This window comes from Capsicum annuum, chromosome 6 (genome assembly GCF_002878395.1).
Source record: "Capsicum annuum cultivar UCD-10X-F1 chromosome 6, UCD10Xv1.1, whole genome shotgun sequence".
In the NCBI taxonomy this organism is placed as follows: Eukaryota; Viridiplantae; Streptophyta; class Magnoliopsida; order Solanales; family Solanaceae; genus Capsicum; species Capsicum annuum.
This window is the reverse complement of record NC_061116.1, coordinates 215,194,304-215,211,991: the sequence shown is the minus strand read 5'-3', so window position 1 is coordinate 215,211,991 and position 17,688 is coordinate 215,194,304. Positions and strand designations below refer to the sequence as shown.

Sequence of the window (17,688 nt, the reverse complement as noted above, 5' to 3'; positions counted from 1 at the left end):
TGGGTCCTTAACGGTTCGATTTTTGAGTTAACCAATATAAAAATGCTCATTTTTATATACAATATGAAAATTTTCATATAGTCAAAGACGTTGTTATTGATTTATACGAAAGTAATTTGATATTAAGTTTATGCAGTATAATTTTGTACTATTTTAATTTTTATTTCATAACTTTATTATTATAATTAATTAACGTATCACAGGTGCAAAACACGTACACTTGACTAGTATATTAAAAGTATGAAGACTCTTAGAAAAATGATTTGAACTTTTTGCTCTTCATTAAAAAGACTCTGCAATAGACAAAATTGTCTTTTCACTTATTTTCTTTAATTATTATTTATTTTTATAATATTTAAAATTAAGGAGTCCTAAAATATTTTGGTAAGAGAGTAATATATTTTAAAATTTGAAGAGTCCTAAATTATTTGGTAAGAAAAAATATATGGTAATAAATATTAGGAGAATTAATAGTTAAGGAGTTCTAAAATATATGGTATTAAGAAGAACTATTTTCTCAAATTTAAAATTTTAACCAAATAATATTCTTTTTACAAGACTTTTCTATTCAACGTTAAAAACTAGATTTTCAATTAAATACTATCCAATACTAATCATATTATAAGAAGAGAAATAATCATCCCATCGATTAATGAACACTTGTTGTAATTTTAAGAAAATATGCCAAAATCATTATAATTTGTTCTTTTTATATTCAAAGATTATAGTTAACGTGATATACACGAGTAAAACACGTACACTTAACTAGTTTCGTAACAACCATCCAAACAATAACCTCTAGGATCAAGCCTTAAAAAGTTCTATTACACAACAAAAACATTCTTATTAACAATTTAAGTTGAAATCAACAGCATGGATTGTAATGAGTGGTGGGACTGCTCCACTCTTAACCAGAGTTTCGGGTTCGAGCCCTGGGTATGAATACCAAATACCGAATGGAATAAAAAAAAAAGTTGAATTCTACTGTTAGCAAACATCAAATAAATTTCTTTTGAATTATCGTCAACGTAATTTCTCTTTGGCGTTTTCGATTTCTTCACGTAATTGTTTTTCCCATTTTTTTTTTCTTCTTCATTTGTTGTTCATCATATCCCTTTTTCACCGATAAGTATCAAGTATCAGTACTTTTCATTATAACTTCAACTTGATTTCTTCCATTTCTTCGCGTAATTGCATTCTCCAAATCTCTTTTTTCTTTGGCCTTGTGATATAATTTCAACTTGATTTCTTCCATTTCTTTGCGTAATTGCATTTTCCAAATCTCTTTTTTCTTCTTCGTTTGTGTTTGACAACAAAATTTTGTTCTTTGTGACATGTAACGTAAAAAAGATTCGGCTTTTTCGATTTCTTCAAGTAATTTCTTTTTTCCACATTTTCTTTTTCTTCTGGCAACAAGATACGTAGGATTACAGGATATTCGTAACACGTAACAGAAGACAAAATCAATCATAGACAAAATTTCAACTCACCGCCTTGAAAACAATTTTCAACTCACTGTCAAGAAAATAATTTTTTGTAAGGGAAACAAAACAAAATGTCAATTCACTGGCAAGAAAACAATTTTCTTGTCAATAGCATTTTGTCTTAGTGTAATTTATTGAAAGTGTATTTCTCATAGAACTTTTCTTATAAAGAAAACCATTTTCTCATAATCACTTTTTCTCATAATCAAGTGCATATGAATTTTTTAATCTTTATATAACTTTCCTTATGAAAAAAAAAATAAAAATTCTTTTCCATTTGATTGTAGTAATAATTTACTTGAGGTTCCATTTGATTATAGTAATAATAATTTACTTGAGGTAAAAGTAAACGCATAAATTTATTAACTTGAGGTAGAAGTAAACGCATAGATTTACTTTTTCTTTTCAATTTGATTAAGGTAATAATTTAAGAAGTACACGCTATTTACTTTTTCATTTTGGACTTCACATATAAATGTGTTCAAATTTTTGGAATTGCAAGATGTCTGTTTTGGACTTCATACCTAAATGTCTTCCAATTGTTGGAATTATAAGTTGTCTCAATAAAATTAGTTAGTGGCCTAAAATTTTAATATTAGGCGTTAAATATATACACATAATTGGAATTATAAGTTGTCTCAATAAAATTAGTGGCCTAAAATTTTAATATTAGGCGTTAAATATATACACATAACGAAAGTATTATGAATAATTTAGAGTTATTTTTTTATTCTTACATATTACTTTTTTTAGTGTAATATTCTTAGAACATTGTAACATTATTATTTATAAAAGTAAGGACTAATTTTAATTAATAAGATATTAGTCATTTGTTTGCAATACATTATCTTGAATATTATTGTAAAAACTCTATTTATTAATATCAAGATTTGATAAAAAAGTTCTAAAATAGTTTTAATAAACAATAGATAGTTCTTCTTTCTTTTTTCATTAATTTAAATTTTATACCTTTTATATTTTTCAATCTTTAATATTAGTTGAAGTGAAATTAAAATTATAAAATTCATATTAGATTTTTTTGGGCCTCAAAATTTTTCGAGCTAAAAGCAGACACTTTACTAGTCTTACCTTGAGCCACCCCTTATGCATACATAGACCCATTCAAAAATGCTCTGATTTTCAGCCAAAATTTGTGTGCTCTTTTTCTTTTGGAAAAAGACATCGTTTCCATCCCAAACTATACAAGAAAAGTTCAATTCACACCTAAACTATATAAGTGACCTATTACACACCTTAACTATATAAAAGTGAAATTTTTTACACCCTGTAAAACATTATACCACTTGCATGTGGTGTGGTGTTGCACACGCGTCTGCCACGTCAGCATGATACGAAAAAAATAATAAATTTATTATTTTCATAAATTTTTCTTTTTTCTTTTTTCTTTTTAATTTAAACTCTTTTTCTTTCTTCTTCAATATCCAAAACCTCCATTGTTGTCCAAAACCTCTATTGTTATGAGTTCAATTTTTTTTCTTTTTCTTCAATATCCAAAACCTCCATTGTTATGAACTCAAATTTTTTTTCTTTTTCTTCAATGTCCAATTATCGATACATTTTTCTGCACAGTGGAATCCAATTATATGTGCAAAAAAGTTTTATCCATTTTTTTTCTAACTTGATATTTACCTTGTTTAGCAGACAAGGTGCGGCACTGAAATTGCGTCAATTTCATCGTCGGCGATTGCTTGATACACCGCCGTGCACACCTAAACTCTACACACTACCCACACAATACAAAACCACATTACCTCAGTAGTACTATAATTTTTCCCAAAACTAAAACCGTCAAAACACCAACAACAACCTCAATCCCCAAACTGTTTAATGGAAAGCTTCATAATGAAAAACTTCACCAACAAAAACCCAAATTTCTCCTCAAGAAGCCTACTGATTATGGAAAACTTTTAGTGATTTCCACAGGGCTAGGATCAGCAAAATTGGAACATAAATATGATGCTAAAAGTGACTCAAAATGGGGTGTTTTTGGATGGCTACTTAATGGAAGCTCTAATCCAATTATTGATGCATTTGCTGATGCTAGTTATATAACTTGATCAACCTAATTATCAAGCTTTCACTTCAAAACTTCATAATTAAATCATATAAACCACAATGTCAAATCAAAGATCAAACAATATGAAAATTGTACCACAAAATGCAGAGATTTTCTTGACATGGGAAGATTGAAAATTGTGAACTTTGAAATCTTCTGTAAGCATGTACAGCTTCGACGGGATCGATAATTAGGTTCGATGATTGAATTGAATTGGGGGAAGAAGAAGAAAGAGGAATTTCACCCATTGTTAATCGTTCAAAACCATTAGCAACTTGAAATTGAAATTGGAATTTTCAGTTTGGAGATTTTTGAATTTGGAGAAGAAGAAAAAGATGGATGCTTGGGATTTTTAAATTTGGAGAAGAAGAAGGTGGATGTTTAGACACCTTCAAAAATTCTAAACATCTTGTTTTTAGTTTGGAAAATTTTGAATTTGGAGAAGAAGAAGATGAATTTGAATTGAAATTTTCAGTTTTAACTTTTTTTTGTGTTATTTTTTTTAATTTAGACGCGCCTATTTTTAATTAAATAATTATGTTTTTTTCACGTCAGATTTAGTCGTTTAGGTGTGTATTAGGTCACTCCAATAGTTTAGGTGTGTCTTAAACTTTTCGACTATAGTTTAGGATGAAATCGATGCTTTTCCCTTTCTTTTTCTTGGAGATCCATATTTGTTTTATGATCGATTTACAATTTTCCTCGAGCTTTGTGCATAACCATCACGAAAGCATTTTTATTTTTCTTCTTCTTTAACCAATCTTATACTAACTATTTCGTGACATGTCTCTGCATTTCTTGTTACGTAACCAAACGTTCGTTTATTAATTTGACACAGGAGACTTTGGTTATTGTTGGCTGAGGATTTTGATCTCCATTCTTGTCTCCACCAGCATTGGAACCATTTATCGTAAGGTGGGAACCAATTATACTTCCATCCAGGGAACACACAATCAGCAATGCCATCTTTTATGATGATTATACATTACTTTCTGGCACTATTTGCTACTTCATCCTGGTTTCTCCCACTATTTGTTCTATCTACTGGTCCTTTATTCCAGCTTGAGAGCCTCATGATGGCCATAGCCAGTGTCTCCCTAATTTCCTCATGGGTGTCATCATTGAGGCTGACATTCAAGTAATAATCTTACAGCTTGTCTAGTTATGTAATTACGTATCGTTTCATAATGTATTGTATTCTGCTATATTGTTTTGATGAATAGAACGTTTGAATAAATTGTGTTCTTTCCATTGTTTGAATACAATTCAGGTAATAAATAATCTTACAGCTTGTCTGGTGTTATGTAATTACATATAGTTTCATAATGTATCATATTATGCTACTCCATATTGTTTTGATGAATAGAACGTCTGAACAAATTGTACTGTTTTCCATTGTTTCATGATGCCATCCAGCAGCAGTTTGAAGAATAAAATTACAATATTACAAAAAATAGAAGAAGGAGGTATATATACTTAGAGAGGGTTATTATAAAGAAAAAGGTGAGATAGAAGGTGAAATATAATGTGTGAAGAGTCAATGGCTCAATGAGTGGTCTCTTTAATTTGACGTGAGAAATTCCCACCTCGTAAGCTAATTTTGGGAGTTGAGTTAGCTAATGTATAATCTGCTGAAATATTTTTATTTTTTTTTGGATTTTGAGTCCGTCGAGATACATAATGAGTTGTCGATATATTCAATGAAGATACATAATTAGTTGAAATTTTTTTAATTACTTTATAAGAATGGGAATTGGTGTAAATATATTAAGTTGTATATTTATGTTATTTTTTCTTAATATTAACTACTCCTATTTCTATTGATTAAAACTTTAGATTTCTTCTAATTTTAATTGTACATTATTATTAATTATCAGTCAATAATTATTAAAAAAATGAAAGTCTTTCATAAATTAGAACATTATTTATCTCTTTAAACAAAAAGTGTAAACAACATAAATTTCCTACCTAATTGAAAAATTGCTTCTAATTTTTTTCTCTCCCGAATTTCACAAATATACTCATACATTCGGCTGTCCATCATACATAGCTCGAATGTATGATAAAACAGTTAATCCTATATTTAAAGTAAGATGATAAGTAATCAAATAAAATCTTTCATTCACTTAAATAAACCTATTAATTACCTATAATTATGTTTTGAATGATTAAATAAAATAACTGAAATTTAAATTCAAAAAAACTCTTAAACATCACTGTTAGTTTTCCTCATTTTTAATGACGTTTTTGAAAAGAAAAAAAAGTCGTCTTTGTCTTTCTTCAATTCTCGAAAAAAAAAATATGAATATCCCCATATTGTTGCGTCATTTTGGAATTTGTGAAAATCATTTATCAATTCTATAAAAGTGATGCAATTATTATTTCGGAAAGTATAAACTTTTTGAAATTGATTGCTATGATCGCGATGGAATTGAACATTGACGAAGTTCGTAAAAAAATGAAGTAAAATACACAATAATTTCACATGTATGAGGGCAACTTGTACATTTAAAAAATAAACTGTAGTAATGTATAGAGTAAATACATAATCATCCCCTGATGTTGGCCGACTTTTTCAAAAAGACACCTAAACTTTGAATTCGACCTATTACCTCACGATTCTTACTTAATCCGTTGCAAATACACCATTTTTCGCCGAATTTCAGTCACAACAAAGAAAGTGAATACACGCACCAATCAGGTGTTGCCACATGTTAAATATATTTAATTTCATATTTTATTTATTTTTTTAATAAATTTTTCCTTTTTATTTAATTTATCACCCACTTCACCCCCTCTTCCCCCACCCCACCCCATCCAGCAACTCCCCCCTCTCCCCACATCTAACAGCTCCCCCCACCCCCCACCCCTATCCAACGTCTTCCTTATCCAGCCCCCCACCCCGTCAGTGTCTCCCCCTACCACCCACCCATCCACCATCATCACCACCATCACTACCACTACCACTACCATCATCAAAACACAATCACCACCATTATGAAATTGAAACTCCATTTTTACACTTTCGAATTTTTCTTGAATTTCAACCATTTTAATTCAAACTTCATGTCAATTGCTTCTTCAAAATCAAAATCCAATTTCATTAAACATTCAAAAGTGATAAATAGAGTTTTAATGATATGATTTTAAAAAAAAAAAAACTTCAATGGAGTTTTGATGGAGGAGCTTTAATGGTGTTGAATATCTTTAATGGGTAGTTAAATGATATAATTTAATTGCAAAATGAATCTTTAATGATATGATTTTAAAAAAAAATAAAGCTTCAATGGAGCTTTAATGGTGACATTGTGTTGAAGAAGAAAGAGTGGGTTGGGGGGGGGGGGGAGAGACGGGGGGGGGGGTGGGGTAAGTTAAAAAATATTATATAGTAATTATTTACATGTGATAGCTTTTTATTGGTCAAAAAGTCAAATTTGAGCCTTTCACGAGCCTGTGGCGCATGTATACACGCAAAGGTCCAAAATGATGTATTTGCAACGGAATAAAGAAGAATCATGGGATAATAGGTCGAAGTTAAAGTTTAGGTGTCTTTTTGAAAATCTCGAACAACATCAAGGGGTAATTATGTATTTACTTTAATGTGTAATGTCATACTACACAGCTAAAATTTTCACCTTAAACATATATGACCTGTATATCGTGACAGAAGGTATAATGAAAATTTATACAAAAATAAGAATTTCTAACAGTATAATACCACATAAAGCATAAAATGCATCTTATAAGGACTTTTAATGTATAACATAATATATCTTCAGATTTATATTATATATTAGAATAAGTATAGGGGCAACTTATACATTTTGAAAATAAACTGCAATAATGTATAATGTCATATTACACATCTAAATTTTTCACTTTAAACATGTATGGCCTATAAGCTTGACAGGAGGTATAATGAAAAATTATATAAAAATAAGACTTTTTAACTGTAAAATACAACATAAAACACAACTAATGTAATAAGAACTTCCAATGTATAACATATTGAAAATATATATCATTAGACTTATATTATACATTAGTCTTCCAAAATAACTAATGTATAATGCCTGATATATTATATCTTATACTTTCAAATAAAAACTTCAAGCATGTATAATGTTACACCATACATATAAAATATTAATATTATGCATTATTTATTATAAATTTGTCAGAATGTATAATGTAATCTTATACAAAATTCATAGATTATAATTGTATAATTCGACTAAATATAAAAACATCCTCTTCTATATATACAAAAACTTACATTATACATAAGTGTGTTAAATAAAGTAATGTATAATGTATAAAATCTACATCTTTGGACGCGATGACAAGTAATTTTTTTCATCGTAGCAAATCACTTATTCTTTTGAGTAGTCTCGGTGTACAAATTGCAGTTATCTTTGCAACCACAAAGCTAGCCTGTTTCAACAAAAAACAAACAAAAAATTAGACAAAATACTGAAACGTAAAAAATAGAATCTTTGAAACATAAAGTTAGATCCAAAAATATTGGAAGAATTTGATATTACAAAATAGAATCTTTGAAACAGTATTAAAATAATATAAAACGGAGTAAGATCATTTTTTTTCAGAAATAGAATAATATAAACAAACATTAAATAATCAAATAATTAGGATTTAGATTCGTACAGAAGATTGAGTAAGTGATTTCGTTGATTCAATTGTTTGAATAAACGTTGTTGTGCTCTGTTCACAAGATTCATTTTCCGTGGCATGTTCTACCCCGTTGTGCTCCGCTGTTGATGTTGATGACCCAATTGAGATTTTTCGAAGTTTCTGATAATTCATCGCCATTTTTTTTTACTTTTGTTTTCTCAAACAAATCCACGACTTTCTGATTTGGTGAAGTTAATAAAAAATAAAAAATTAATGAATGAAATCAATAAGTTTAATTAAGGTTTGAAAACTTACAATGGTAAACTCTAAGTATGATTGCTTGATTTTAGACGTGAAAAAAAGGCTTGAACAATGAAAGATAAACTGATTTGTAATGGGAAAGGAAAAATGACCTGAATGTATAATATTAAGGTGAGAGAAATTAATTATTTTGAGATTTGTATAAATACTTTATCAATTTGGGATTTAATGTAATTATGTAACTTTAACTTGGGTATATATGTAATTTTGAGAAAAAAAAATGTTAGATTAATTTTATAAACCAACATTAATTTTGAATAAAGTGAAATGAATTTTTCAAAAGAAAGTAAACGAAATTCACAGCAAAACAGGTACTAATTTTTGCAATTCAAAAGCATTTAAAAAAAAAAAAAAAGTAAAAGGGAAACATTTTCCTCCGTATTTTCAGTGTAAGCATTTCTAATTTGCTTTTGATTAATGCACCAAAAACTTGCTTTTTTCAACTCTCGATTTTCTCAGCATCAATGAAATGCCTTTGTTTGCTTAATTCGATTTCGAAGAGAGTATTGAAGTTACGGTAAAGTTACTGTCACACGGGTTCAAGCCGTGGGCCGGCCCTTCCTCCGAACTTGAGCTACAGTGCACCGGACTGTATTTTTTTATTTAAAAAGAAAAATTTGTTTTCAGTCTATTTGAACAATATTGTACTAATCAGTTGTGTTAAAGGTTCCAGCTTCGAGGAAAACTGACAAGGCTGAACTGAGAATTCAGCTATAAAAGTGTAATTAAATAATAAATACCTACTTAATTCATTGTAATTGTTGTTGTTATACTTCGTTTAGTATTTTTTATTTTTTTTTGCTGAATTTTAAGGTTGCTAATGGGAAAGGAAGGTGAAGAATTGACAGAGCAGGAAACAGCCATATATGATCGTCAAATTAGGGTTTGGGGAGTTGATGCTCAGCGAAGGTATTCTTCTTCACTCATTTACATGGGTAACTAGTAAGATAACGCATTGCAAACACATGGTTGTTGAGGATAGGTATTTTACTTTACATTCATCTATATGAGTTTAGTATCCCTGTTGCCAATAGTGGAGCCGGAGCCAAGATTTTCATTAAGAGGATTCAAAATATATAATTAAATAAGCATATGAAGGAGTCAAGGGGATTCATTTCTACTGTATATACCTAAAACATATTTTTAACTTTGTACGCATAGTCTGGGTGGAACCAGGTGGGAGATTCACCCGAAAATTACATGTATATTTAAGGTTAAAATTATTTTTTTATGTATATATTATATGTTGAATCCTCTTACTTTCTTTGTGCGTTTTACTTTTTCATATTTTGAACCCCCTTAGTGAAAATCCTTGCTCTGCCACTGTATATAGTGTAATTTTTTGATGATGAACCCCCTTCCGGTATCCTAGCTCCGCCCATGCTTATCACTATTGCTAATAGGAAAGTAATTGCTTTTGGTATTTTTGCACTTATTGTAGTCATTTGGTGAATGTTGCTAGAACGTGGTTCAATATACCATAAAAAGGATTTCAGTTACATACGTTGTAATTTTATGAACTATTAGGTTATTTAGAAGTTTATCCCAAGTTGGTAATTGTCTATTGCAAGTGTAGATTGGTTACATGAAAGATATGGCAAGCAATCTATTTTATTATGCGGTAGTGTGAACATTCTTTGTACTGTCAGTGCATACTCTTCAAAATTGCCTAAAGCATATGTTGAAAAACATGGTCCTCGTAGTTGTGTAGAGACACTTTTACCGATAGTTGAGTGAGACTGAGGATGGAAGATAACCAACACAAACTAAGGTAATTTGAAGATTGTTTATGATGATCAGGTCGCAGGTCGTCCCTCTTGCCCTCAGGAATGGCAGTGGAGCAGGACATGGTGGGGGCATGGTAGGGCAAGGTAAAGCCTTAATGGGGCGTGACAGGATAATACTTCAGCAGAGCAAGGTGGGGTAGGAGAGAAATTGAATTTTGGAAAATGTATAGTGAAGTGGGTCATGGGTAGGTCAAGTTGAACTTTATCACTGCACTTAACAACGCAAAGCCTCGTTCGTCATTCCTGTACCATCTCTACTTTTTCTTCATAAAGCCATCGTTGGCTCGGCATTGGAAACAGTTAGCAAGAGTGACCTGCTCTCTGATTAGGATAATGGGCTTATGAAAATGACTTCAGCAAATGTTTCTTAGTTTTGTGATTTGGTTAATTTCTTGGTGGAATGTATGTAAAGCAATTAATAGATGGATCATGAGAAATTAAGAATTAGGAGATGTGAACATAGTGTCTGTGTTTTATCTTGTTCTAGTTGTCCCACAAAGCTAAGGAGAGTGGTCAAACTCTATCTATAAAGGTTTCCAAAACCATAAAATATATTGGGTTTTACCTTGACTGTAGGTTTTTGGTTAAAATTGTTGTAAGGCAACGCATCAGATAGCCCAACCCTGCTTTTGCCTTGCCTACTTGTCATCTCTATGTACCATCACGCTCCTTTCTTGAGTCATAAAAGTCTTTTTGACTTGGTATGGCTCAATCATTCAATGCGACTAGCGCTTCAAAGGGCAAAACTCTTAGTTGTCCTATCTATGAGATTCAATAGATATTGATGCTTCCGTTTGCAAAAGTTTGGTTGGCTTTTTGGTAAATAAGCTGCACATTGTGTACTTCAAGTCCAAGTGACGGTAATTTTCTATAGAGTGCTGAAAACTTTCATCAAATCTAAATGCTTCCTTTTTCCTGAAACTGTTTTCAAGATGTTAAGAAAGGTGGGCTTTATTAGCTTTTGTTCTGTTATAGTCGGTTACTCTCACTATGCAAATATCTTCTGTTTTTCATTTTTTTAAAAATTGGACACCCAAGTCTTTAATAAACGATGCAAACTTGGCTAAACCATAGCAAGATGGAAGTAAAGAATGCATATAGATGATACCAACTAAACATTTGTATGTTAATTGACATAGCCTACTGCAACTTGGTGTGATAGAGGATTCATTGATTGATTGACTGGTTAAACTAAGTATAGTTCTAACTGCTACATTGGTCACTCTTGTGTATGAGTTCTCTGTTTAGTGACCGCTTTCTGGTTGGCCTTGTCTATAATTTAGTGTATATCTCTTAAAAGTAAGGTGAGGACCAAAGGTCTAACTTTCTGTACATAGATCCCTCTGTTATTGACCTACCCTTGTCATGTTCGTGATCTTTGCAATGGTACTTGTAGTTGGATCCTCCAAAATACACTACAAATGCCTACTGAAATTTGAGCGTACTCTTGTTCCTCCCTGAATCTGATACTTATACTTAAGCCCATTTTTACGTGTGTAGATTTTATTCCAGTATAACTTGTTATGAAGGAAGAGGGATACCCATGTCTGTGGTTCACATGAAGGGCAAATTGAATGTGTGCTCCTTGTATCACTTATTTTTAATTTAAAAGGCAATATTCTATATTTTCAAGGGAATGGCATATACGACATTTTAGATATATCTGGTAGACCATCTAGTTCTTTCATTCTTGTATAAAATTCTACTATTTTATTGTTCGTGTCAGGTTGAGCAAATCTCATATATTTGTCAGTGGACTGAAAGGGACTGTTATTGAGGTACAATTCTACCAGTTAATCGCTTTTTAGGGTAAATCTTTTATTACCATTATGTTTGTTTATCAGTAGAACTTTTTAGTCCTTTGTTATTGATGGGATTGGATTATGTCGAAAGCGTAACTGTATACATCATGCTTCTTGGCCTTTTGAAAGGACAAGTTTTAATATAATATTTACGGTTCCAGATCCTAATTTCAAATTGAGGAACTTCAGATTATATTAACTTCTTCTTTCTCCTTTTTCTTTCCCAGTTCTGCAAGAACATTGTCTTAGCCGGAGTAGGTAGTTTGATGCTAAATGATGATCGACTTGTAACGGAAGAACTACTATCTGCTAATTTCTTAGTTCCTTCTGATGAAAATGTGACCCGTGGGAAATCACTTGCTGAACTTTGTTGTGAATCACTGAAAGATTTCAACCCCATGGTTTCTGTTTCTGTTGAAAAAGGTTTGGGATCTGTTTGTACTATATCTATTTATAAGCTCTTAAACATGCACAGTTCCTCTAACTCATCAAACACCAGTGCATTTCTGCTTTTTATTGTTCTTTGATCTGGTAACGATTTCTTAAGCTAGCTTAAGTTGCTTCAACGGTCATATGATATCTTCTCTTTTGAGCGAAGGGTCTACCAGAAACAGCCTCTCACGGCTCTACCCCCAAAAATTTAGGGGAAGGCATATCTTACCCTCCCCGGACCCAACTCGTGGGACTACACTGGCTATGTTGCTGTTGTTGTGCGTATGTGTAAAATTATGCATGTGGACATTAAAATGTGTCTGTGCTAGTGATGCAGTCAAGTAGTACTTATGGAATAGACTTGTTGAGAGAAAGATACATGTCAGAGATGTTTTTTTTGTTTCGTTGCATTTAGTGTGATTCAGTTTATTTTGCTTGTAATTTTTTTAAAATTGTATTCCAGGGGAAAGTATTCCCAGAATATACATTAGATTATAGCAGTTAATGCGAGTCTGTCAAACTGTGATTTGGAGTTGATGTTTATTCTATATGTGGCCTAGATGTTTTTCATCTAAATAGATCCGAGAAATATATGTAATGGAAGTCTTGGATGTATAGAATCTGCTGGAATCTGTTGGCACCATTAGTAGACCAAGTTTCTATTTCTATGCATCCAAAGTACTGATCCGCTGGCTTCTCATTACCGCCTTACCGGAATGGGTCAATCAATCAATTTTGCCTCAATATACTTATAAGAAAACAATGATGCCTCAATCCCATGTTGTACCAAAATGCTTAGTTTGAAGGGGAGCCTTGGAGTAATTAGTAAAGTTGTTGCCATGTGACCAAGAGGTCACGGGTTCAAGCCGTGGAAACAGCCCCTTGCAGAATGAAAGGTGAGGCTGTGTACAATAGACCCTCGTGTCCGGCCCTTCCCCGGACCCCGGCGCATAGCAGGAGCTTTACTGCGCCGGGCTCCCCCCCCCTCTTTCCTTTTTTCAAAAGGTAAGAACAGAGTTCAGGAAATACCAAATCTACCTATGAGATATCCTCAGCCTTTTTAGGACACATGACGCTTGTCAACACCTACGACAGTGCTTAGCTGTTCCTTCTTTCTTGTACTCCTTTTGAACCACCTCCCCTCTTTTCTTTCATCTGCAGTCATAGCATTATAACCTCTAGATACTGCTGCTACAGTTACCTCAATGCATGACATTTTGTGTGTCCCATCTGAGCCATAAAATCTTTGGCTTTAAATCACTACAAAAGAATTTGATCATCTGAATCTGAATCAGCTCAGTATCAGTAAAGAAATGTAATCTACTAACCTGCTTCCTTTAAACCTTAATCCTCACAGTCATCCAACTTTGTCTTCTGCTTATGTATCGAGATGCTTAATTCGGTTAAGTTATTTTTCTTTTTTTCCCTAACACTTGTATCTGCTATGCATTTGTGCATATTACGCTTATCAGACTGTTCACTCTTTTTATACTCGCAAATCATGTTAAAAGGTGCATTAAGATAGTTCCTAACATTTCGCTTCCGACTCGAGTTCTTAGCTATATTTCCTAGTTGGTTTTCATGATTTAAGCATCCTGTATCTATGCAATGTCAGAATTAGACACTGTCAAAGCATTTAAGATTTCATTTCCTATGTCTCATATGCTATATTTTTAGGTGATCTTGCCAACTTCGATGTTGAGTTCTTTCAGAAGTTGGATGCTGTTGTCATCAGTTGTTGCTCCCTTCTGACGAAAGTATGGACATTCTTCTTGCTTGTTAAAAATTAGAAAGAGGATTTTTCCAATGAAAATATCAGTTTTTTTAATGATTTTCCTTTTGATAATGCTCCCTCCCTATGCAGAAATCAGTTAATGCGAAGTGTCGGAAGTCACCAAGACGTGTTGCATTTTATTCTGTAGAATGCCGAGATTCCTGCGGTGAGATATTTGTTGACCTGCAGAATTACAGCTACTCCAAGGTTACAACCATATTCATTTCTTTTTGGGTCCCCTTCGGTTCAGTTCGATTTAGTCGTCAGATAGAGTGTCTCCATGTTTAATGATTATACAGCTTGAGTTATCTTCTTTTGACCCCCTTCTCTTCAGTTCTATCTGGTCCTTTCCACACATAGCTGTACTTTATCTTGAGGGCCTATATCTTGCTTGTCAGATCGCTGGATCTGAAGAATCTCTTAAATCCCCTTCTTATGCTTCTGCAGAAAAAGAATGAAGAAACAATTGAATGCCACCTACAGTATCCGAGTTTTGAGGTATGCTACATCAAAGTATCGACAAGGAAAATTTGGTCCTGTTTAGCTGTTGTACTCAACTGTATTGATGAGATTATATATTCTTATCCTTATTTTTATTTTTAAGGTTGCAGTCTCAGCTAATATTAGATATGTTGAAGTCATCCTTACAACCCTGCTTTGGGGTTGTAAGATGCATTGTGTCTCTTCCATTTTCTTCACAACCATCACCATACATCAAACTATCTACCTTAACGTGTTTCCTTGTCCAGTATTAGCACCGAGCCACTGTTGAAGTCCTGCAGCACCAGTTCAGACATAATGATGGCATCTAGATTTGAAATCCTAAAGGATCTCACAATCCTGAAAAAAATAATAGACAATTTATTTCTCGGAGCAGGTAGAGTTTTAAAGACATACTATGTTTTAAAGAAGACAACAATGTAACGTATGCTAAAAATTCTTGTAATCCCCTTTTAACAATCAAATTATATAAAAAGGCTTGAGCTGCTAAATTGTGATGATTTCTCAACCTGAAGTTAAAAAGGGTTTCTGTGTTACAAAGTATTTCGTAAGATTTTTAAAGGGAAATTACATTACCTTATCTTCTGCAGGATGCCATTGCAGTCCCATGGAGATCTCTACCCATGAGAACGTCAAAGCTATATTTTGCCATGAGAGGTAATATATTTCTTAGGTTCTTGTAATTTCTTATGCAGATTTAAAGATATTCTCTAAATTCACTTTGGCTATCTGGTGCATGAATGTCAATGTGAACTGCAGCTATATAGTTACAACAACAGGAGAAAGATCAGTCTGTTGAAGTCAGACCCAATCACTATGTAGCATGTCTAAGTTCTCAGGATCTTTTCTTCTGCTTTGATATTAGCAATATATAATGTGAACTAAATGCTTTCACTTGTAGAGAGGATGAAAAGTTGGTCACAAGCTATTTCCTAGTCCCTCCTTTCCACAACCACCATTATTCTTATCCACAAGCTCATATTACGAGATAATTTCCTCTTTTTGGTGTTCAAATTCTAATAGCTTGCTGTAAAAAAACTAAAAAAGCATCAATTACCAACCATGAGAATATTACAGGGTGCTTCTAGAATCATGATTTTTGTGTTCTTCCACTAGCATATGATATTTGTGGCCTTCTGAAATTACAGAAGTTCTATTATCTGTTTTAATTATAGTTGAGTGGTAGCGATCTCCGTACCATTCCGTTTTTTGGTAGCCTGGACCCCCAAAATACTTAAATAGCTATATCGGTGTTGGTTTTCACTGAAATTATTACGGTGACAAACTGATAGGAAGCCCACAAATGTACATTTTCATATGTAGCCTAAGTGCAACAGTAAATTTACTTATCTTGGCTTAACTTGTGGACTGGTAATTCTTTGCAGTTATAGAGAGGTTTGAAGAGCTTGAAAAGCGAAATCCTCAAGATGTTTCTGCAGGTGACCTTCCGAATGTTCTGAAGTTGAGGAAGGAACTTTGCGAGGCACGGGTATATCCCAGAATTCAATATGCGTGAATTTTATTAATGCAATGCATTTCCCCCAAGTCATTTAACGAATGTGCCTTTTAATTTGCAGTGCATGAATGAATCTCAGATCCCGGATCTTCTCCTGCAAAGGTTGTTAGCAGCTAGAGTAGAATTTCCTCCGGTTTGTGCCATTATTGGAGGAGTCCTTGGACAGGTGATTATGCTGCTGGCTTGTTCTAAAATACTATCGGCACCTCTCGACTGTTTCACTGATGTGCTTTTCATTTTTATCCCTTATTACAGGAGGTTATAAAAGCAATATCTGGAAAAGGTGATCCCCTTAAAAACTTTTTCTTGTTTGATGCCATGGATGGCAAAGGGATTATAGAGGACATATCTAATATCAACAACTGATGAACTAGACTTTCTATTCAGGACGATCAATGGCTTGTGGTAAAAATTATCTTAAAAAAGCTAACATTATTTGTGGATTTGTATCCTATGAATGAATTTCCCAGTATTTAATTGCTCAACTAACCATATGTTATCTCATTGATATGACTTGGTTCAGCTTGAGTGTTAATCTGATTACACTTTGGTTAAACAGCCTATGCTGGTTTTATTTCTTTTTCAAACATCATAGTACAACAACAACGATACCCGATGTAATCTCACAAAGTTGGGTACGGGGAGCATAGTGTGTACCTTACCCTGCCTTGTGGAGATTGAGAGGCTGTTTCCGACATGGTAGTAATTATTTATCAAAGTATACAGAAAAGGCTGTTAGCTACCAAAGATAATTAAATTATTTAAAAACTGTGTGATTTATAATTAAAATATTTCAAACTGTGTGGATTTATGAATTGCAATGCTATTGTCCTTTTGAAGGGAAAAATCTTTTGGTGGATTGTAACTTTTAAATATTAGAAATTTGTGCAAGTGAAGTGGTGACAGTCACTCTCCCTTTTGCCCTTTTTGTTGATTAGTATCTTTATGAGTGATGATTGCTTCATGATTAGTATCTTTGGAGAATTGAAGAAAAGTGTGGCATTTCAAAAATACAAAATAAACTTTTCCAAACTGACTAGTTTTGTAAAACTCGAGAAGAAGTTCCTTAAATGTGATAAAAATTGACTTTTCTAATAAAAGTAGAAAACTCAAATGTCACAACAACTAACGGTCGACAATCGGTTTCCATCCCCAACATACCTCGTCTTTTGTCGTCTCTAAATTCACTTATTTTTTTAGAAAATATTTTTGATGAAAATTTTTTATATTGACTACGTCCTAAATCAAATAATCTATATATTATTAAAAGGAGAGGACAAAGCCTCTCCATTTAGCCAAGTGGAAGCATTAAATATTGACACATGTAATTTATAGTTAATTAGTTAGGAAATGGCCGTTGCA

General features: G+C 32.5%; 1 protein-coding gene across 6 annotated transcripts; it reads left to right on the top strand.

Annotated features, from left to right (window-relative positions):
• Nucleotides 1–8,783: 8,783 nt before the first annotated feature.
• Nucleotides 8,784–16,882, top strand: LOC107875859 (SUMO-activating enzyme subunit 1B-1). 6 transcript variants are annotated; one of them, XM_016722724.2, is made up of 12 exons: nt 8,819–8,903; nt 9,181–9,235; nt 9,328–9,423; nt 12,028–12,079; nt 12,331–12,526; nt 14,213–14,292; nt 14,400–14,516; nt 14,757–14,807; nt 15,401–15,467; nt 16,196–16,299; nt 16,388–16,492; nt 16,582–16,882. In XM_016722724.2, exons 3-12 carry the CDS (start codon nt 9,335–9,337, stop codon nt 16,690–16,692), a joined length of 972 nt encoding a protein of 323 aa, XP_016578210.2. In that variant the 5' UTR covers nt 8,819–8,903; nt 9,181–9,235; nt 9,328–9,334; the 3' UTR covers nt 16,693–16,882. The 6 variants fall into 6 exon arrangements, with proteins under 6 accessions (XP_016578212.2, XP_047269910.1, XP_016578210.2 ...); XM_016722725.2 differs by having other exon boundaries at nt 8,820–8,903; nt 9,188–9,235; XM_047413953.1 differs by having other exon boundaries at nt 8,880–8,903; nt 16,196–16,293.
• Nucleotides 16,883–17,688: the final 806 nt, after the last annotated feature.